The 23,493-nt window shown below is 38.7% G+C and overlaps 1 protein-coding gene across 4 annotated transcripts in view; it reads right to left on the bottom strand.

Moving 5' to 3' along the window:
* The window catches only part of Txnrd1 (thioredoxin reductase 1), a 93,559-nt gene that overhangs the window by 780 nt on the left and 69,286 nt on the right, over positions 1-23,493 (bottom strand). For all 4 annotated transcript variants that reach the window (XM_090328542.1, XM_090328543.1, XM_090328541.1 and 1 more), the window contains 11 exons: positions 22,485-22,557; positions 19,778-19,897; positions 17,134-17,276; positions 15,094-15,209; positions 13,726-13,951; positions 10,810-10,902; positions 10,026-10,102; positions 9,095-9,251; positions 6,261-6,368; positions 5,775-5,870; positions 4,306-4,440 (listed from right to left, as the gene is read on the bottom strand). In XM_090328542.1, the coding sequence (XP_090184668.1) occupies positions 4,306-4,440; positions 5,775-5,870; positions 6,261-6,368; positions 9,095-9,251; positions 10,026-10,102; positions 10,810-10,902; positions 13,726-13,951; positions 15,094-15,209; positions 17,134-17,276; positions 19,778-19,897; positions 22,485-22,557 (1,344 nt within the window). The remainder of the gene's footprint in view (positions 1-4,305; positions 4,441-5,774; positions 5,871-6,260; positions 6,369-9,094; positions 9,252-10,025; positions 10,103-10,809; positions 10,903-13,725; positions 13,952-15,093; positions 15,210-17,133; positions 17,277-19,777; positions 19,898-22,484; positions 22,558-23,493) is intronic.

Below are 23,493 nucleotides of genomic sequence, written 5' to 3'. Positions count from 1 at the left end.
TGCCTGGCAGATCTAAGAGAAATTCCTGGAAAAATAATAAAACTGATGAGAAGATATAAAATACCCTGTTTCAGATGCTTAGCAATAAAGCAGAGACAAAGCCTGTTGTTTTTTTTTTCCCTATACAGTCAACAAGCTCAGAATTAAGTAGTATCTTAAAATTTTTAAACATGAATCCAGAAGAAAATAAGGACAGTCCATATCCCAAACATAAGGTATTCATCCTCATCAGCAAAAATACAAGCTGGGTGTGGTGGCTCACGCCTGTAATCCTAGCTGCTCAGGAGGTTAAGATCTGAGGATTAAGGTTCAAAGCCAGCCCGGGCACAAAAGGACTTGAGACTCTTAGCTCCAATTAACCTCCAGAAAACAGGAAGTGGGTCTTGGCTCAAGGGTAGGATGGTAGCCTGGAGCTGAAGAGCTCAGGGACAGCACCCAGGCCCAGTTCAAGGCCTATGACCCACAAACAAACAAAGAAACAACAAAACCATATAGACTCCTGAAATTCCCTTTTATACTAAAACTACATTCATGCTAAATTTTGTAATATTTTCCTTAGCATTCTTAAATTCAGTGCAAATGGCCTTAGTAAACTAGTATCACTTTGTTGAAACACAATAAAATTCCTTTGTTTAAAAAACTGACTATGGATAAAGACCGAGAGACAATACGAGATAATGAAAATAGCTGTGTGAGGACCTCAGTATTATGCACAAATTAAAGTATCATCAAATGTTTTCTTTTACATTTTTTATCCCATTGTAATAGGAGGGAACATATTTAAACAAATTCCAGGCGCATGAGTTTGCAAGCTTAAACTCTTTGTTTTTCAGGGAATTGATTTAGAAATAGATTTATACAGATCCAGCAAGAAATAGAAGCCTTTGTTTTTTTCTATGCTAATAAAATGCTTATATTGAGAAAAGGAAGCCAAGCTATCATTGTTGATTAGTCTAAATGATGAATAAGATTCATTTCTATCAAGATTTCTCTCATATACAACTATTTTATGACTTTCATAAAAGCACCTTTTTGGGTTTAAGAAAACCCAAGCAGCCAGGTATTGGTGGTTCATGCCTAGAATTCTAGCTACTCAAGAGGCCAAGATCTGGAGATCATGGTTCAACAAAGCCAGTCTGGGCAAAAAAAAAGTCTACAAGACTCTTTCTCTAATTAACTACAAAAAGCTGGAAATGGAGCTGAGGTTCAAAGTGGTACAGTGCTAGCTAGCCTTAGAGCATAAAAGCTCAGGAAGAGTCCAGGTTCCAAGTTCAAGTCCCAGGACTGGCAAAAAAAAAAAAAAAAAGAGGGAGGGAGGGAGGGGAAAAGAAAACCCAAGCATTGGGTACAGGTATTCACAGAGGCCAAGCACTGGCAATGCACTCCTCCTCTCTGCCAGCCACACAAGGCTCTCCCTCCAGAATAGAATCTTTGTTGTTAAAAGAAATTAAAAGGTTGGGTGCTGGTAGCTTATGCCTGTAATCCTAGATACTCAGGAGGCTGAGATCTGAGGATCGCAGTTCAAAACCAGCCCAGGCATGAAAGTGTGAGACCCCTCTCTCCAATTAACCACCAGAAAACTGGAAGTGGTGCTGTGGTTTAAGTGGCAGGGTGCCAGCCTTGAGCTGAAGAGCTCAGAGACAGCACCCAAGCCTAGAGTTAAAGCCCATGACTAATCAAAAAGAAAAAGAAAAAAACAAAACAAAACTAGATATGCACTTCTAATATTAATTTAAAACATTTTTACTTATTTTTTTATCTTTAAGTTGTTGTATAAAAGGTTTTAATTCAACATGTCAGTTTATATTCCAAAGAATTTTTTCAAATGTTCTCTTCTTTTGAGCAACTGTTTTTCTCTCCTACAAGGAGACCTGATTAGTTGAAATTACTCCTCAAAGCACAATGTAATCAGTGTCCTATTCAGTGACTGCAGCCTCCAAATCCAGAAGACAATTTTACCAGCTGTCTCAGCCTGAGTAAAGTTTGGCATTGCTGCCAACTACCCAAGGAGTTAGAACCTAGCACCTTAGCATAGAAGAGATTCCCCAAGACTACCCTAACAACCAAAGTTGTTTCATATGATTAGGAGTTTCACAAATTCCTTTGTGTTTTTGTTTTGTTTTAATTCTGGCTTCTAAACATGTAGAATTCACAGCCAGGGATAAGGAATGAAAACCAAACCTTCCAAAGAAGAACTACTACTACTACTACTACTACTACTACTACACACACACACACCTCCCCCTTCATTTGCATCTTCTATAAAGTACTCCAGAAAAATATAAGTGAAACATTCAGCTTCTGCCTACATATCAAAGGCCAGAGTTCTCCGAGCTGCTGATATGGAGCATTTCCAGTCAACTCTGTATGTTGGGTATTATGTCCATCTTATTAATTTGGAAATGCTGTGAGAGATTGGCCAGGTTTCACCAAGATGCATTTGTTGAGGGAAAAGATAACTCAGGTCTGTCATCTAATACATAAATTTCCACATTTTCTCACTGTGGTATGTTTAATTATGGTAACCTGCAAAATCAAGTGCTAACTCAGATCTATGAAAGTAATCCTACTTGAAAACATCTTTGCAGATAAAATGAAGTTAAAATGAGATTGTTGGATTAGTGATCCTTAATCCAATGTCTGATGTCCTTGTAAGAAGGAAAGCTGACCATTGAACACATAAGGAAATACAGCCACACAAAGACATAGGGAGGCAAACTGATTGGAAGGAGGCAACTTATAAGCACAGGAATACCAAGATCCAGTAGCTAGGAGCTAGAAGAGGCAAGGAAGGATCCTTGTTCTTCGCTCAAATTTTTGGCTCCTACTTACACTTTGGTTCCAGATTTCTAGCCTTCTGGACTATGGCGCTTTAACCATAGTCCTACAAAACTAACTCACTCAAAAAGCAGTTAATTGGCTCCTTCTCTACACTGATAGCCTTGATACATAACACTGAAGGAAAGACATATCACACATTCCCTCAGAGCATTCATCTAGACTCTTGGTTTGTAGGGTTTTGTTGTTGCTGCTGTTGTTTTTGCCAGTCCTGGGGCTTGAGCTCAGGATCTGGACACTGTCCTTGGCCTTTCTCAAAGCTAGCGCTCTATCACTTGAGCCACAGCACCACCTCTGGCTTTTTCTGTGTGTGTGGTACCAAGGAATTGAACTCAGGGCTTTGTGCATGCTAGGCAAGTACTCTATCACTAGGCCATACTCCCAGTTCCAAAATAGCAGATTTCTATGAAGTATGGCCAATCATTATCTAGCATACCTCCTTAGAGAAACACTAATATTTTATACTTCCAACCAAGTCAGGTGCACACTCAAGAGCTAGACACCACTTCTAATCAAGGGAAGGCAAAGCAAGAGGAAGCTCAAATATTTTTCATATCCTTTTAAAGGTGGACTTTCACGTACTCAATTGTGCATATGCATCCAGGAACAAAACTCAACAAACGAGATCGGCTAGCTGCCAAATAAAATCTGGCTTGAATGGATACATATATGAATTCACATAAGCAAGTACAAGTATGCACACAGTGGAAAACACTGGCTATGGCAGACAGACAGAGCTGTGATTAAAACTCTACACTTGAGCCACCACCTCTCACATAAGCCCTCATCTGGGCAGCCAGCATCACAATGCTCAATCCCTGTATGATCAGATACTGGAGAAACACTGACACCCAGAGGCCTACATTGGTCAACTTCCACCACAGTCATTTGCTTTTTTTTTTTCTTTTCCTTCCTTTTTTATTTATTTATTTATTTATTTATTTATTTATTTTTTTGCCAGTCCTGGGCTTGAGCTCAGGGCCTGAGCAATGTCCTTGGACTTTCTCAAGGCTAGAGCTCTACCACTTGAGCCTCAGCACCACTTCCAGCTTTTTTCTATGTATGTGGTACCAAGGAATTGAACCCAGATCTTCATGCATGCTAGGCAAGCACTTTAACCACTAGGCCAAACTCCTGGCCTCTTTTTTTTTAAAGTATCACTTTCTACTCTCATCTTTTTTGGAACAGAGTTTAAAAGGCAGATATCATTTAGCCTTTAAATTACGCTGGGCAACTACGAATTTCTAGATGTGAATGGCATTATTAACTAATCATGATGAAAACAGTTTAGGAGATAAGCAAAATAAAAGAGATATCTCTATAAACCATTCTTGAAATATTTACCTTTTTATAGCATGAGTTTGTATCAAGAACAGGAAATATTTGTAAAAGGAAAGCTCATTTTTAGAGATAGCTCTGGCAGAGCAGAACAGCAGCATCATAGCTGGTAAAGTGTAAAGGACCCACCTCTGCACAGACAGGGTGGATTCCAATTGTGCTGTCCAGCTGTGCTTTGGTCATTCCACACTTGAGTGCCGCTGCGAAGCCCTGGGTCACTTCTCCAGCATTTGGACCCAGGACATGAAAGCCCACAACACGTTCCTACAACATAAATAATAAGAGGTAAATTTGTTTTTCTTCCCCTTTCATCCCATCTCTGCAGCCTGGATTACTTCCTCAACTTATTCCAAAAGTCATGCACTTCAGAAACAGCTAGAACTGCAGGCGTGGTGGCTCACACCTATCATCCTAGCTACTCAAGTGGCTAAGATCTGAGGATCACGGTTCAAAGCCAGTACCAGCACTAAAGTCCATGAGACTCTTTATCTCCAATGAACCACTAGGACAGGAAATAGTACTTTGGCTCAAGGGGTAGGGTTGTATCCTTGAGCTGAAGAGCTCAGGGACAGTGCCCAGGCCCAGAGTTCAAGGTCCACAATTGACAAAAAAAAGGAAAAAGAAAAAAAAAAAAAAAGAAAAGAAAAGAAGAAAAAGAAACAGTTAGACTTGTATTTAGGGTAAAGACTCTTACATGGGCCAAAGAGCGTCAAGTGACAATAAGGAAAAAAGCCCAATGTAAAAATGCCTGCAGTTCCTAAGCTACTCAACTACTACAGGAAACATGGTGAAAGGTCAGAAGTGCCCTCCTGTCCTCTAGATGTTTTTATCAGTGGTAATTTTGTGAGGCTTATATGCAGTTACTCAATAAAACATAATGTAACTTAACGAATGATTGTTGTCCTTAATGTACTATGTTATCCCTCATCTCCTTTGCTGTCCCTTGGGTATCTCATATTGTTACAGTATCTCACTTTGTTATCTGATATATTGAATTTATTTGTATTTGGTTATTTGAAATTTGATAGGGAAGGGGCGAAAACCAAGACGGGGGTGGGGGAAGGGTAATGGGTACCAAGACATGTGAAAGGGTATCAATGTATGTGAATTAATGCACCTTCTATCTAAGATCCTAAAAACAGCAACAAGACCCTACTAGTACAAAAACACTTTTAAAAGCAAAAGGAAGATACCTGCAATTTTAAAATACCTCAGGTGACTGCTACAAAAGCAGAGAAAGGCACTACAGTCTATAGCTCAGTTGACAGATTTCTTTCTTTTCTCTCCCTCTCTCTTTTTTTTTGGGGGGGGGGGAGGGGGCCAGTCATGGTGCTTGAACTCCGGGCCTGGGCACTGTCCAGAGCTTGTCAGTGCAAGGCTGGTGCACTACTACTTAAGTCACAGCACCACTTCCAGTCTTCTAGTGGTTAATTGGAGGAAGAGTCTCTGGTACCCAGAATGGCTTTGAACCACAATTTTCAGATGACAGTGTCCTAAGTAATTAACTTTACAGATGTGTGTCATAGGTGCCAGGCAGGTGACAGATTTCTAGAACAACTCTCCATTCTCATCTCCTCATAACAGAGCATGGTACTTACATTATCTTTAAGATTGCAGATTACTTTTGCATAACACCTGTTGTTATCTCTTGATGGAAGTGTCCATTCCAATGGCCAAAAGAAGCTATGGTAAACCTAAGAAGATAAAAGTACAATTTACACTCCTTACCTTCACTAGCTTATCATCCAACACTAGATATGGCAAACAACAGTACATATTCTTTAATAGCTAGAACAATAAAATGCATGAAATAAATGCAATCTCAGGATCACAGCTCAAAGTCCCTGTGACTCTTATCTCTATTTAGTCAAAAAGACAGAATGGAGCCATGGCTCAAGTGGTAGAGTTCAAGTCTTGAGCAAACAAACATGAGGACAGTACTCAGACCCTAACTGCTAAAGCCCCAAGACTGGTGGGCACACATGAACACATGCGTGTGCACACATACACTTTCTAACACAAAGTCTGGAGGAAAAAATAAAGTAGTAACCTAATATAGGAGAAGAGATGAAAAGAGAACTTACTTCAATGTTTTCTTCCCCAAATTTCTCTATAGCTTTCTCTTCAGAAAGCCCACAAGAGCCATATTCCAAAGGAGTAAAAACAGTTGTTGGAACGTTTTCATAGTCACACTGTTGAAAAAGGGAGGAAAAAAATTAATAGGCACAATTGTAACTTACCAAAAAAAAGTTGTACTTCAAACAGCTCAATATTGGGAAAGAGACTTAGAAATTTCTACCAAAAGCATACAAAAGATTTGTGTGATTTCTCTATTGATCTACCAACTGTTGCTATGAACAATAACCATGCTTTCTTGTCTTACAAAAGTAGCCATAAACAATTCAAGTATACTGATAATCTCAATTACCAGTGACAAAAACAGAAGTCTTGGGAAGCTCAACTAGGTAATATTATTAAAAGTCCCATAAAAGCATTTTACATCATTGGTTCAATAATCCAGAGATTATTTAAAAAGAAATCTTTAAGGTAAAATCAGTTACTGAAATCATATTACACTAAGAACAACTTAATATGTTGACAAAGCTCCACATATTGATCGAGTTTTGATTAAGTATTATCAATATTAACAACATGGTAAAGACTCTGAAAAAAAAGAAATCCCAATAATTGGGCAGTGGTTCGCCAATGCATACTCTCAATGGACTATTATGCAAACATTCAAAGAGCAGTGAAAACCAAAGAAGCAAAAAGAATGCTCATGATAAAAATTTGTGGGATCAGGAGTGTGGCCTGGTAGTAGAGTACTTGTCTAGCATGCATGAAGCCCTAGGTTTGATTCTTCAGTACCTTATACACATGAAAAAGCCGGAAGTGATGCTATGGCTCAGTGGTAGAGAGCCTTGAGAAAGCTCAAGGACAGTGCCCAGGTCCTGAGCTCAAGTCCCAGGACTGGCAAAAATTAATTGTGAAGCATATACACAAGTTTCTCTCCTCTCCAATTTCACAAAACTCTCAAATTCAATGTTAATTGTAAAAACAAAACAAAACCCTACAATGCCAAAGAGCTATCTTAATGCCATTCGGTAAAACCCTAGCAGCTATATCTGTACCTGGCTACGAGCCTAAGTAAAATTCTGCATTTAAGATAGAACTTAAATCATCAGTCACTAATTAAACAATAGGGTAGGATGATCTACACTAGAAATGATATAATTCTTTTTCTCTAAAATGAATACTGCTTAGAGTTCTCTAACCCCAAAGTAAAGGCAGACATCCGTTTCTAGCCATAATAATGTATCACCAAGCAGATTTGCCCTCCTGCTTTAAATCAGAAAACCAGAAGAAAGAAGTATTTTTAAACACTGACAACAGATGGCACAGGTTTGTGACTCCTTAAAAGAAGGGGAACAAATGAAAGTGGCGCAAGAAGTAGAACTCCAACAAAGCCCACAAGTCTTCCTCATAGGCAGACAGAAATCGCAGTTCATGGGGCTCTCAGATCTGGGGATGTCTTCTAATATTATGGGTAACAAATGGGAGAAATGCTCAAAAGAAAATGAAAAGAAACACTGGCTTTTCCCTTAGGACTTCTGTGCTATACAGTGTGAATAACTGACATAGCTGTGATCTCTTGCATGGTCACCGAATAGTTATTGCTGGTACAGTAAAAAAAAAAATCTTCTATCTCAGGAAATCACAAACTCTACATTGAATAACAAACTAAATGAATTTAAAACTCTATTTCTAAATGTACCTTCTTGATTTACCAAACAGTAACTACCACAAAGAATATAAGACTAATTAGTTTTATTCTACTCTGGTAACTCAAAGCCCTCCTACTTCTAAGCTATTTATTTCACATTATGAGATTTTATTATGACATAATCCAAAATAACTCCCAGTTACTAGCATCATTCTGTGATGTTTATGGTACTGTAACCAACCGAAATAATCATGTACACACAAGGAAAATGTTTAGTAACTAAGTATTTTGTTTCTAGGACCCTTTTAAGAACAATTAGGGTATATTTAGCCACCCTATCTATGCAACATAATGAATTTCGAATTCTTACAGTGACTTAATTTTTTTTTCAAACATTAATATTAGCATATACTACATTCTACAAGAGCAAAAGATACTTTTTTTCAGGGTTTTTGTTAATATTTTTTATTGTAATTAATAAAAGGGTTACATGACATTTCCCATATAGAAGGTACATTAATTCACATACATTGATACCCTTTCACATGTCTTGGTACCCTTTACCCTCCCCCCTACTGGCCCCCAAAAGACACTTTTTTTTTTTTTTTTTTTTGCCAGTCCTGGGCTTGAGCTCAGGGCCTGAGCACTGTCCTTGGACTTTCTCAAGGCTAGAGCTCTACCACTTGAGCCTCAGCACCACTTCTGGCTTTTTTCTATGTATGTGGTACCGAGGAATCAAACCCGGGTCTTCGTGCATGCTAGGCAAGCATTTTAACCACTAGGCCAAACTCCCGGCCCCAAAAAAGACACTTCTTAGAAAGGGAAATAATGCCCAAACAAGCTTAAACCATCTTTCCCTAATTTACCCAAACCTTTAAATTTACCCAAACCTTTACCCAAACAGGGTCCAAGAAAGCTTTAGAAATTGTACTTACAGTGGGAGCAATGAAACCTACTACAATAACAATCTGGGTTTATTCTGAGTGGGATTCCAATGACCATTTTCTCACAAAATTACAAATGTTATGTAACCGCAACACACTGATTGGGATACAGCTAAGAAACTAAATCAGGATGTCATTACCAAAATAACCAAATTATCCAAGACACAGAAAAGTTCTCAGCAGCACCCCCTAGAGGGAACTAAAAGATTATTAAAGAGTAACTCAGCTGAGTGACAACCACAGCACTTACCTTCACAGTGGAACCAGCATAAAGCCTTTGAGCCAGCAATCTGCCTGCCTGGATAGCCACTGGGGTAAGCTCCAGCTTTCCCTCCAGTATGTCACCAATGGCATAGATGTAAGGCACATTAGTCTGCTCTTCATCTGTGACCGGAATTTTTCCAGTCCTGCAAATTCAGTTAATTAAAACTCATCAGTTATCACTATGAATCAAACAGAACTAAATTCTCTTTCTCCCTTAAAAGCCCCAAACTGACATCATCTGAACACAATATTCAAAAGTACTAGACAAAACAAAACAGCTCAGAGGAACCAAAATGTTCAGTGACAACTTGGCCTCAAAGAAATAATAATAATAATAAAAAAAAAAACTAAAAAAAATCTTATATCATGCTGGTTAAGAATAAAAATTCTAAGTTGTAACAGTCACCAGAACAAAACCAGTGAGTGCCATTTAAAGTTTTCTAAGACTAAAGAGAGAATACTTATCGGTGCCAAGTGGCTCATACCTATAATCCTAGCTACTAGCCCATAGTCTATAATCTCAGGAGGCTGTTACCTGAAGATCATGGTTCAAAGCCAGCCCTGGCACTAAAAAAGTCTGTGAGACTCTGTATCTCCAATTAAACACCAGAAAACCAGAAGTGGCACTGTGGTTCAAGGGGTAGTGGTAGCTTTGAGCTTTAGAGCTCAGAGACAATATTTAACCCTAGAGTTCAAGTCTCATGACTGTCAAAAAAATAAATTAATAAATAAAAACAAAAATAAGAGCAAACAAAAAAAAACCTAAACAATTCAGAAAAAGTGCCCAGGCCCTGAGTTTAAGCCCCAAATCGGCACACTCCTCTTCTTCCTCCCCCTGCCAAAAATAAAGAAAAAGAAAACGAAACTATCAATATTGTGCCTGAAACAGTACAAAATATAACAATATTGTTTCTTACTTTTCATTTATCCTCACGCCCACAGTTTCTAAGCCAATACTTCTTGTACAAGAGTCTCTTCCTATTGCCAACAACACCTGAAAATGTAATATACTATTATTAACAAATTGCTGCAAGGTATTTATATTTTTTATTATTAATCTAAGCCCATCTTCCATATCTGAGAATAAGTATTAATTTAAAAAAGCTGTATGGAGTTACTTGTGAAGCAAAGTTAGAAGGATTGTAGTCCAAGCAAAAAGTTAGCAAAACCTTGACTTACTCACTAAGCCAGGTACAGTGGTTCATAGCTATGATACTAGCCATCTTTAAGGAGAAAGAAGGATCATGGTCCAAGGCCATCCTGGGCAAAAATGACATGATATAGCAGGAAGCCTTTCCCATTTCTTACAAAAAGAAAGGAAATAAATGTCTAAATAAACCTAGAAGAACTTGCCAACAAAGACCACAGAATCTGTGAATGAATTAACTTGTCTTCTAAACAGCAGGAGATGTGAAAGGAAGAATGCAGGACAGGAATGTTCCAGCTCACTCAAAACTTCTACTGCCTCTTAATGGCCATTCTTGTAACCAAATTATAGTGTAAGATACAGTAGAGACAATATGAAGCCATTTGATGCCCAAACAAATTACAATATCAGAGTAATTCAAGTATCTTCAAATGGGCATGGTATTCATGCAATACAGAAATAGTAGTCATTCCCAGTATACAATCGCTAGGTGTAAGCATGTCATCCGTATCATCTGTGTTTTGATGAAATACTGACTTTAGCCTATTCCTTACCGTATTGTACTCTCCTTCAATGGTCTCTTCACTGTTGGTGGACTTAGATATTACCCGGAGTCGTCCTGGTGTTCCTGCTTCAATTTGTTCAATCTGTAAAGAGATAAAGTTTTGCTCTGAAATAAAGACAATTATCAAGAAGGATAATTGCACTGTTCCCTTTTATCTAGTTAACCTAAAGCTGAAACATAAAATGTGGCCTAAAACATTTGCCAGGTGCCACTGGCTCACACCTGCAATACTAGCTACTCAGGAGGTGGAGATCTGAGGACCACAATTTGAAGCCAGCTTGTGCTGGAAACTTGGTGAGACTTTTTTTTGGTCAACCATGGGGCTTGAACTCAGAGCCTGGGCACTGTCCCTGAGCTCTGATCTACCACTTTGAGCCACATGGCTACTTTTGGCTTTCTGGTGATTATCTAGAAATAAGAATCTCACAGACTTTCCTGCCCAGACTGGTTATGAACTACGATCCTCAGATCTTGGCCTCCTCAGTATTTAGAATCATAGTTAGGAGCCACTAGCACCAAACTCTATGCGACTCTTATCTCTAATTAACTACCAAAAAAAAAAAGGCTGGAAGTAGAGCTATGGCACAAGTGTTTCCCTTGAGGGAAAAGAAGAAAAAAAAAAGTCTGGTATTAAAGCTCTTCTAGTTCCCATCTCCTTCATTTTTAAACAACATTAGAATGTTAAATAATTAGTTTCAATAATTAGTTTTAATAATTAGTTTAATTCTCCCTTTTTAATGTTGTTCCCTAAAGGGACTCTGGATTCCAAATGGTTCCTAAAGAATAAAATACAGATATGAAAATAGAAAAGAAGAAATCTAGTTCCTAACAGTTAACCTTCAGCTTTTCATAGTTTCTAGTCTCAATTTACCTAGAATTACTAGTCCTATTGAGAGACTCTGTTACCTAAATTCAGATTCCCTTTCTGACAGTAGATGTCCAGAATTCATTAACAAAGGACAGATATGAAAGAGGCCCACAATGATTTAATAACATCTAGAAGGACCTAAAAATCATAGTGGGCAAGGAGCTATATGTTTTTTTTTATCATACAGTGATTCAACAATTGGTAAGGAAATAAAAAGGAATGCGCCATTGCTGATACTTGTGCTATGGCAGGAGACAGGACAAACCAGACTACTATACTCAGTTGTCCACAGTAACCTACAGACCAGTAGCTACTTAGAAACTCTACCACCTGGAAACACTGTCAAGTTTGTAGCTCATCTCCAGCAGCCAAATCACAGGGTTTTTATTAAGTACTAGCTGGGGAAAAAATCACAATGATCGTGGACATTTTCTATGCTGCCTTAAAAATACAATTCTGAGAACACTGACAAAAGTCATTTTATTTTTGACATCAATAAATAGGAAACATTTCTTCTTGAATTCCCTTTTCTTATATAAGCTAAACCTATTTTGAATACACTGAAAGTCATTGCTGTATAAACAAATAGTCTAGCTTTCAGTAAATGTCTACAGCTTAGGATATTTGTTTTAAAATAAAAAGGCCTCATCCAGTCTCTACCTTTATTTAGTTGGCTCTAGTCAGGACTTTTCTGTATCTACAGAAATTTTTACACAGAGCCTTTAGTAAAACACAATTATTTTCTCCAACCAAAATGCTTTCTCTTTCATCCCTCTCTTCTATCATTTTACTATGTCACTTAACAATACAACATAAACTCTATACCCAGTTAAATCAGACACCATGAGCACTCTAGTCCATCAGTTTTTCAACAACTCACATTATATATATATATACTAAAATATTATATATTAAATATAAGATGATACTTTTCTGTCAATATTCAAATAGTTATCTCCTAGTTACAACCATAATGTAAGCGTAGACCTACACCTTCAATCCCTAAAAATGGCTAAAATTATACAAGTACTGGTAACTCCCAAGATAGCTGAAATTTGATCCTCATAACAATATGATATGAATTCACTATAGACTTGTTAAGTGGTTGTTAATGTAATCCTCACAAAAACTCTTGAGACAGGGGCTATCATCAACTTCACTGAGGCTTCAAGGTTAAATACGTCTTAAGTCATATATATGGTAAGAAATCAGCAGAACATACTGGTGTGGTGGCTCACACCTGTAATCCTAGCTACTCAGGAGGCTGAGATCTGAGGATCAAGGTTCAAAGCCAGCCGGAGCACTAAAGACCATGAGACTCTTATTTCCAGTTAACCATTAGAAAACCTAAGTGTTGCTATGGCTCAAGGGGTAGGGTTGTAGCCTTGAGCTAAAGAGCTCAGGAACAGCCCCATGATCCACACAAAGAAAGAGGGGTTGGGGGGAAGACAAGTCAATCAATCAATTCATCAGCAGGATAGTATTTAATTCCAGGCTATGAACCCAAAGCTCACTATCTATCAGTAAGAGATTCAAGGCTGTGCAAAGCATTCAGAGTAAAAAAATAACTGAATCTCTAAACTTTAATAAACAGTCCCACCTTTACCTGCACTAGAGCAAATTTTCTGAGGTATAACTAAGTAATAAATTTTGTCAACCTTATGAGGCATGTTAACAGACTCATTATGGTAAGTTAACAGACTATGCCATATTCTCAGGGAAAATGTCTAAGGGGTGGGGAGGGATCAGTCATCTTAAAGCCCAATAATCATCTCTAGTCCTATTAGGAAACAAAAATGGCAAACCTAAGAGAAATACATGGTAAAGACCCAAAGGAAATGAACCACTAATCTATGAATAAGAGCAAAGCTATCTAAGCATCAGATAAGTACAAGTTCATGTGTATTTGACAGCTAAGGTATCACAGCATTCCTGAGTGTTGGTAATGTTCAAAGGATGCCCTCACCTCTGATCGCAACTCTCTTTTTGCATTTTACAGGAAATTAGAGTCAACTACCCCTAGATAATCCTACTTACCTTAGTTGGTACAAACTGCCTTATAAACTTGATACCGTGTTCTTCCATGTGTTCACCAATTTTGTTGGCCATATCTTGGTCAAATCCTCTCAGAAGAATGGACCGTACCATAACAGTAACATCTAAACCAATACCAGCAAGGAATCCAGCACATTCCAAAGCGACATAGGATGCTCCAATCACCAGGGTCTTACCCGGGCAGTAAGGTAAAGAGAAAAGATCATCACTGAAAAAAATTTAAGAGAGGAAATGTTTATATAATGAATAATGACTAAAGTAAATTGCTTTACTTTCATGAGTAGGAAATTTGAAATATTTAAATTAGCTACATATACAACATATGCAAGTTTTCATAAGGTCTTAGATGCATTCATTTTCTTTCTTGTCACTTAGTAGCTTTAGAATTAGTTCATGCTGCCACAGACCAATTGCAGCAAACCTTATAACTTCTGATACTAGTTGAATCTAGCCACACAAAATAATGATTAACTACCTAGAATACAGTATATATTTGCACACCTAAATCATATTCCCACCCTCATCCTATGACTCCACTTTGTCCCAAAGTGGAAAACTCATGTTACTTCTAATCTAAAATAACCATTATTAGTCGAAAGAATGGTAGGAAAAAATTTTCAAAATCTTATTTTTGTAAAACTTAAAAAATTCGGGCCAGGAGTTTGGCCTAGTGGTTAAAGTGCTTGCCTAGCATGCATGAAGACCCGGGTTCGATTCCTCGGTACCACATATATAGAAAAAAGCCGGAAGTGGTGCTGAGGCTCAAGTGGTAGAGCTCTAGCCTTGAGAAAGTCCAAGGACAGTGCTCAGGCCCTCAGCTCAAGCCCAGGACTGGCAAAAAAAAAAAAAAAAACTTAAAAAATTTAAAGTACCAAATACAAAAATGGAGCCTGATGACCTGACTGTTTATGGCCCTCAAAATTTCAATGCTGAAATCCTAGCCCAAAGTGCAGTTTTGAAAGGTGATTAAGTCATAAAGGTAGGGTTCTTATGGATGAGATTAGTGCCATATAAAAAGGACCTATAATCCTAGCTACTCAGGAGGCTGAGATTTGATGATCAAGGTTCAAAGCCAGCCTGGGCACAAAAGGAGACTGCTATCTCCAATTAACCTCGAGAAAACAGGAAGTGAGGCTTGGCTCAAGGGTAGGGCAGTAGCCTTGAACTGAAGAGCTCATGGACAGAGCCCAGGCCCAGGGGTAGGGTGGTAGCCTTGAGCTGAAGAGCTCAGGGACAGTATCCAGGCCACGTTAAAAAAAAAAAAAAAAAAAATCCAAGAAATGAACTAAGAAGGTTTAAAGAAAAAAGCAGAAGCACAAATATACCCTGGGATTTCCTATTTCTCCTCACCTGCTGATGCAGTATTCTTTGTCACCAGGGATGCCCAGGTAACGTGGTCTTTCACCAGTTGCAATGAGAAATCGCTCTGCTGTATAAATTTTTTCTTTGCCTTTATTATTTGTTGCCTGTAGGGGAACAAATAAGTCATTTCTAAAGAAGTAACTTATCCCTTACAAATGTAAACTTCATAGTTAACAAAGGGTGTTCAGCAGTGTCTCATTTGATCCTCATAAAAATCTCACAAGGTGCCTATGGACTGAAGTTTAAAGTCAGCCTAGGCAGGAAAGTCTGAGAGTCTTATCTCCAATTAACCAGTAAAAAGCCAGAAGTTGAGCTCTGGTTCAAGTAATAGAGAAATAAAACTCAGGGACAGCACCCAGGATGAGTTCAAACCTTCAAATGGTATAACAACAACAATTGGAAACTCAAACTGGGAGCTGGTGGCTTAAGACAACAATACTCTGGATGCTGAGACAGGAAAATGGAGGTTCAAAGCCAGCGTGGGCAAACAAATCCTTGATATTCTTATCTCCAGTAAAAAGCTGGAAGGGGACCAGGAGTTTGGCCTAGTGGTAACAGTGCGTGCCTAGCATGCACGAAGACCCTGCTCCAGAACTTAGATCATAGTCAACCCAGGTGTGGCCTGGAAATCTGAAATTCAAATTTCTGAACAGTATAGTGTCTGGCTCATTACCTTCCACCTCTAAAAAAGAGAGAAAGAAAAAGAAAGAAAGAAAGAAAGACCAGCACTCTAAAACTTGAACCAATCCTCCAGCCCAGCTTTTTGCTGGTTACTAGAAATGGAGTCTTGACTTTTCTGACTAGGCAGGAAAGAAAAGGTTGGAACAGCATTCCTAAATGTCTCAACCTCTCTAGCAGCTAGGTCTACAGGCATGAACCACTGGGGCTGACCATTTAAGTGTTCCTGCAAGTACCACATACATAGAAAAAGCTGGAAGTGGTGCTGTGGCTCAAGTGGTGGACCTCTAACCTTGAGAAAGCTCAAGGAAAGTGCTCAGGCCCTGAGGTCAGGCCCAGGACTGCCAAAAAAAAAAAAAAAAAAAACCTGAAAGTAGAGATGTGGCTTAACCTTGAACAAAAAAAGTAAGAACTCAAGGATAAATTTCTTTGAAGTTCAAACCTCAGTTACTGACAAGAAAGGGAGGGAGTGAGGAAGGGAAGGAGGGGGGAGAGAAAGGGAGAGAAAGAGACAGAGATGGAGGGAGGGGGAAAGGGGGCAAGGGAGAGGGGGAGGGAAAAAGGGAGGGGGAGGAGAAGTGGGAGAGGAAGAGGGAGAGACAGAAGTTGGTAACTAAAGCTGAGTAGTTAATGAACTCACTCAAAGTCAAAATGCTAACAAGTAACAAAGTCACATCTCAAATGCAGGCATCTGGTCTAGTGTGCTTACCTTATTCCAAAGGCCACAAAAGATGTGACAGCAAAATCATCAAACTGGGGGCCAGGAGTCTGGTCTAGTGGTAGAGGGCTTGCCTAGCATGCATGAATACCTGGATTCAAGTACCCAGTACCACATACATAGAAAAAAGCCAGAAGTGGTGCTGAGGCTCAAGTGGTAGAGCACTAGCCTTAAAACAGTCCAAAGACAGTGCTTAGACCCTGAGCTCAAGCCAGGACTGGAAAAGAGAGGGAGGGGGGGATTATGAAACTAGGGGCCAGTGGTTCACGCCTGTAATCCTAGCTACTAAGGAGGGTGATATCTGAGGATCTCGGTTCAAAGCCAGCCCAGGCATGAAAGTCCGTAAGACTCTTATTTCCAATCAATTACCAGAAAACTGCAGAAGATCTGTGGCTCAAAGTGGTAGAGAACTAGCCTTGAGTGCAAAAGCTCAGGGATAGCACCCAGGCCCTAAGTTCAAACCCACAACTGACAAAGCAAAACAAAACAAAACAACAAAAAAAACCCACAAAACTGGATAGCCTGGGTTACAGTGGCCTTTCATTTTATTATAGTACTTTACAATATTTTCTACCTACAGTTACTTATTTAGGTCTACACAGGATTGTTAAGATTATCACTATTACGATTACCTTAATCCTGTGAGGACCAATGAACTTCCCATAAGCATTCTCATAGGTGACTTTTTTCTCCCGGAGAGCTACTCGGTAGCCCCAGTTCAGAGAACCAATATGATTCTGTACGGCTTCTGTCATCTTGTCCCAGTCATGTTGAACTACGTAAGAAAGTAAGACAAAAAACACTTAGGTCTTAAACTGGTAAGTCTTTTAGTAACCAACTGCATGGAATCACGGGTACTATGGGGAGTGTGGACCAAGCCTGCCTTTCTGGCCTCTGACTACAAAAAGGAATGGATGAAAATGGAAGAGTGTATACCCCACCCAGTGATCCAACTACACCAATCATCAATGTTTTACTAAACTGTGTTCACATACCACTCTTATTTTTTAACCAGTGTTACAAGTATTTTAAGCAAATCCAAGATATATATCATTGGTCAATGAATTAGGGATGCCCCCATCATATAATGCTAAGTATTAGCTCTTTATTACCTTAGTCATTGTATCTTTATTAGTTCTGAATTCAAGGTTGAAAATAAAATTTAAAATGTCATAGCTACATGTCATGTTATATGACAACTACAGAAATACTATTTTGCTAGAAAAGATCTGCAATTTAGAAAGCTGTATGTTACTACCTATCTGACTAACTTATTAAAATTATACTTATCAGAACAGAAGAAGTTAAATGCAAGGCCTAAAGTTCAAGCCCTGATACCAGTACAAAAAAAAAGTAAAACAAAAAAAGCTGGTAACTTGAGGGATGAGTAGGGTTAAGAGAGATGAAAAGGATGATGGAATAATGAAAGGGATTACACTTATCAAGATGCATTATACTCATAAACATGTTAAGCTGAAATTCCTTTGCACAACTATTTATATAAAGATCTATGAATAGGTAAATATCTACATATAGATGCATATATATATATATCTTCATAGATACACATATATAGATATATATCTCTGGGTAGAAGAATATTCTCTCAAATGCCCTTCATACTACAAATCTCAAATTACAGTTATAGATTAGTGTTTCACTGTTCAAGGATTAGAGCAAATATACCAGTAATCATACAAAACTGATTTCTACAACTTTTCAAGTCACTGATTCTACCTTCAACTGATCTAGGGATTCTACGTCCTAAATATGTTTTAATCCAACATAGTCTAAACACACTCTGCTTCAACAAATAATGTCCCCCATTTCATCATGAAACCAACTTCTTTAGAGATAAAAAAGCAACACCTTCCAAAGAAAACAAATGTAATCTGTACACTTTTCATGCTATGAACTCTTCATGTGTGACACATACCATCTGAGGATTCAGTTGAAAGAATTGTCATTTCCCATTTAGAAGTATCATATTCCACACATGCTTGCACAAGTATCACAGTCCACACATGCTTGCCTAGCATGCACAAAGACCAAGGTTCGATTCCTCGGTACCACTTACATAGAAAAAAGGCCAGAAGTGGTGCTGAGGCTCAAGTGGTAGAGCTCTGGCCTTGAGAAAGACCAAGGAAAGTGCTCAGACCCTGAGCTCAAGCCCAGGACTGACCAAAAAAGAAAAAAAAAAAAATGAAGGCAAAGCCAGTGGCTTATCACGTTTATAATCTATTTACAGCTCCTGAGAAAAAAATTCATGACTACTTCTTACTTTACAGCTAAGTGTAGTAACATCCACCTGTCATCTCAAGCTACTTGAGAAGCTAAGGGAGGATAGCAGTTCAGGCCAGCTAGCCATAGGAAAGTTTGGGAGATTCCACTTCAATGGAAGAAAGCTGAGCAGCTAGGGTAGAACATATCTATCAACCCAGCTGTGGAAAGCTCAAAATAGGTAAACCTATATATGGTTAATTAAGACCTTATCTCAAAAATGATCAGTGCAAAGCCAGGCAGGTGGCTCACACCTGTAATGCTAGCTACTCAGGGAGGCTGAGATCTGAGGATTAAAGTTCAAAGCCAGCCTGGGTACAAGAGGACCTGAGACTCTTATCTCCAATTAACCTCTAGAAAAGAGAAGTGAGTCTTGGCTCAAGGGTAGGGTGGTAGGATGAGCTGAAGGGCTCAGGGACAGCACTCAGGCTGAGATCAAGCCCTATGACCCACAAAAAAACAAAAAAAAATTCAGTGCAAAAAAAGGACTAAAGACATGCCTCATCTAACAAATGTTATGTTCTGAGTTAAGACTACTGTACTGCCAAAAGAGAGAGACAGACAGACAGAAAGGGAGAAGAGAGTGGGAGACAGATGAGAAGGAGGAGAGAGCAAGAACAAAAGAAAGAAAAATATATACAATAAAAGCAATTTTTCCAGTTATTTGCTATCCTCAGTAGAGAGCCGTGCGCAGTGGCTCATGCCTGTAATCCTAGCTACTCAGGAGGCTGAGATCTGAGCATTGCAGTTCAAAGCCAGCCTGGGCACTAAAGTCTGTGAGACTCGTATCTGCAATTAACCACCAGAAAACTGGAAATGGTTCTGTGGCTTACAGGGTAGGGTGGTAGCTTTGAGCTGAAGAGCTCAGGAACAGTACAGCGCCCAGGCCCAGAGTTCAAGTCCCACGACCGACCCTCACCCCCCAAAAAAGATAGTACATTGCAAGATCATAGTTCAAGTTCCCAGAACACAAAGGTAAAGCTTTTCTTCCCATACCGGTATCTTCAACTTTCCATCCATAAGTGCTTGAGTCTTTCAGAGCTTGTCCTAACAGAGCTGCTTGGTGCATCAGTTTTTTAGGTATGCAACCCACGTTGACACATGTTCCTCCAAGACCTGTAACAACATTGAGAAGTCAGCCTGTAGCCTACTTTACAGGCTTGCAAAGAGCCAATAATGAAAAAGAATCTTATTTTTGTGTGCTTAATGTTGCCAATAATTTTAGTCCTAAATCTCATGACAATTCTAAGCTCAGAAAGCTTGAACACAGTAATATCATTCTAAAACAAAACAGAAAGGCAAATTTCCATATACTTTAAAGATTAAAAGTATACTGATATTATTCTACATTGGCTCACGCCTATAATCCTAGCTACTCAGGAGGCTGAGATCTGAGGATCAAGGTTTAAAGCTAGCCTGGGAACAAAAGGCCCAGAGACTCTTATCTCCAATTAACCCCTAGAAAAAGGAAGTGGGGCTGGGCTCAAGGGTAGGGCCATAGCCTTGAACTGAAGAGCTCAGGGACAGTGCCCAGGCCCACAGGTAGGGCACAGCGGTAGCCTTGATCTGAAGAGTTCAGGTACAGCGTCCAGGCCGAGCACCCATGACCCTCAAAAAAAAAAAAAAGTATACTGATGATACCAGAAAGTGAAACTTTACTGTGTATACAACTATTGCTATTGAATGTGTGAACAAAACTGATAAAAGGGTTGTTAATGCTAAGCATCGGCAGACTGCAGGGTATCTGAAATTAAGCATGACAATTTGTTTTGATGTGGGGTTTTTTTTTGGAGGGGGGAGGGGGGAGTGTTGGTTGTGGGACTTGAACTCTGGGCCTGGGCATTGTCCCTGAGCTCTTCAGCTCAAGGCTACTGCCCTACCCCTTGAGACACTGCGCCACTTCCAGTTTTCTGGTGTTAACTGGAGATAAGAGTCACATGGATTTTAGTGCCTGGCTTTGAATTGCAATCCTCAGATCTCAGCCTCCTCAGTAGCTAAGATTACAGGCATGTACCACCACACCTGGCTTATATGTATATTTTTAATGAGGTAGCCTATAGTATTAATTTAATCCTTCAAAGGATCCACGCTTCATTTCCTGCTTTCTTCCCTTCCCTAGAAGGTATTATATCTCTGTACTTAAAGAACATTGTGCTAGCTTATGACTATCAGGACAAAAGGGAAGCAAGGTGCCTAAAATGACAGGAGTCAGAGTACAAAGAATGAAACATAGGACAAAGGCATGTCCTTTGAGACCACTACTATGAAGTACCTACTCCACAGGCAGGGGGATATATCTAGCACCAAGAATGGTGCCTGACACAGAGTGACAATAAGTACTTACTGAATGGATAAATTAAGAAACTGTAATGTCTGATTTCAACTTCTAGCTATTGGCCTCCTTCTAAAGCAAGCAACTGTATGTCACTCTAGATAAAATTTACCTATTCCTTTATTCTCCTGCCTTCAGTTCCTCAAAGATTTCTACTGTGTGCTTGGATTAGTACCAAGTCCTGGTTCTAGCCCTACTTCAGAATAACCCTCTAGTCCCCACAAAACATAACCATATCTCTCGGAGCCTACTGAGAAAGAAAGAAAAGCTGTGTGGAGGTTCTGCTTCTGTGTTTGGCATAACTGGCTCGTTCTTGCTCTTTAGGTCTCTTCTTGATGTCAGCACCCTTGCTTAATAAACTGCTCAGGTTAAAACTGTCCTTCAGTTCTTCTTTACTCCACTATGTATAATTTTACAGAAACACTTATCACATTTTGGGTAAGTTCTTGCTCATCTTTTGCCTCCACACTAGAATATAAACTCCAAAAGGACAAAAACTTTTCTCATACTGTGATCACGGTTCCATCCTTATGGCCCTGGTTTATAAATAATAAATACTTGTTAAACTGATAAATAATAAACATATAGTTCACCAAGAATCAAACAGCAAGGCTAACCATTCAATTATCTGTTCCTAGTTAGTTCTCACTGACTGGAGGGGATAATATTTAAAATAGAATGTTCAAAAAGTTCAAAGTTTGAAGGGAAAACTGTAAGAGAGCAAGAGGAATGACATCATCCAAAAAGAAATGTACTCTTTACTTGAACTATGTAATTGTAACCCCTCTGTACATCACCTTTGTAATAACAATGCTTTAAAGTACATATGTATCTATACATATATATGTATATATATGTTTATGTTTATATATATACATTTAACAGACACACACACGTATTTGTTGGGTTTTATTTATTTACTTTTTTGGATCAGCTGTGGGGCTTGGACTCTGGGCATGGACATTGTCCCTGAGCTCTTCAGCTCAAAATGCCCTACCCCTTGAGCCACAGAGCCACTTCTGGTTTTCGAGTCGTTATTTGGAAATAAGAGTTTCACATCTTTAGTGCCCAGGCTGACTTTGAACCATGATCCTCAGATCTCACCCTCCTGATTAGCTAGGATTACAGGTGTGAGCCACCACGCCTGGCTTAAAAATATTTTTAAAATTACTTTAGCCTCTTAAGTATGGAATATTATGTGGATACCTTGACTATCCCATAGAATGTATATTTTCAGCATTTAAGCTGAGTCCAATTTAACTTAGCTCAAGTGAGAGAATTTCACTTTTCCAATTGGATTTTAGTGCCATTCAGATCACTTTCAGAAAAATATGCTTCTAAAAGTCACTCTAAAATGTTCTAGAGGCTTACCCCATCTAGTTCCAAGAGGAGTTGGAGTGACAAAATCCAAAACCATCACCTTCTTGCCATATTTGGCTGCCTCCTAGAAAATAAAATTATAAACAATAGTCTGGAAATGAGTTTCTTAAACTTACAGTTTTTATTAAGCTGTAATGCCTAAAGCATTATAATTACCGGTTACTAATACTTGGGAATTTCATATACTAAGATGATCAGTTCCAACTCCAAGATAAAAATTAAGGATACTAAGACAGATGTGATGGTAGTTTTAAAGTTTATGCAGATAATGTCTGTGTAACTGTTACAAAGCTAGAAATCTCACTGCAGCATTATTCACCATAGCAAAGATATGGAACCAATCTAGATGTCCCTCCGTTGATGAGTGGATCAACAAGATGTGGTATTTGTACACAATGGAATGCTATGCTGCTGTCAGAAAAAACGACATGGACCCATTTGTTAGGAAATGGAAAGACATGGAAAAAATCATATTAAGTGAAGTAAAGCCAGACTCAAAGGAACTTAGGCTCAATGGTTTCCCTCATTTGTCATAATCAGTAGAAACCTTGGGCTCTACTAGCAGAGATTTGCAATAGAGCAAAACGTTGATACAAAAGGCCATATAGTATGAAGCTAATTGAAAGGACCTCCAGGATATTGAAACAAAAGCTATATAATGAATGATTGTTGTCCTTAATGTACTATGTTATCTCTCATCTCTTTTGCTGTCCCTTGGTTATATCATATTGTTACAGTATCTCACTTTGTTATCTGATATATTGGATATATTTGTATTTGGTTATTTGAAATTGGATAGGGAAAGGGGGAAAACCAAGATGGGGGGTCAGGGGGAGGGAAATGGGGACCAAGACATGTGAAAGGGTATCAATGTATGTGAATTAATGCACCTTCTATCTGGCAAATATCATGTAACCCTTTTATTAATTACAATAAAAATATTTTTTAAAAAGCTAGAAATCTTAGAATCCTACATAATTCCATAATTCCATGCAAACAA

This window comes from Megascapheus bottae, chromosome 2 (assembly GCF_031878675.1).
Source record: "Megascapheus bottae isolate mThoBot1 chromosome 2, mThoBot2.hap1, whole genome shotgun sequence".
In the NCBI taxonomy this organism is placed as follows: domain Eukaryota; kingdom Metazoa; phylum Chordata; class Mammalia; order Rodentia; family Geomyidae; genus Megascapheus; species Megascapheus bottae.
The sequence above is the reverse complement of the archived record's forward strand: the minus strand, read 5'-3'. Positions and strand labels throughout refer to the sequence as shown.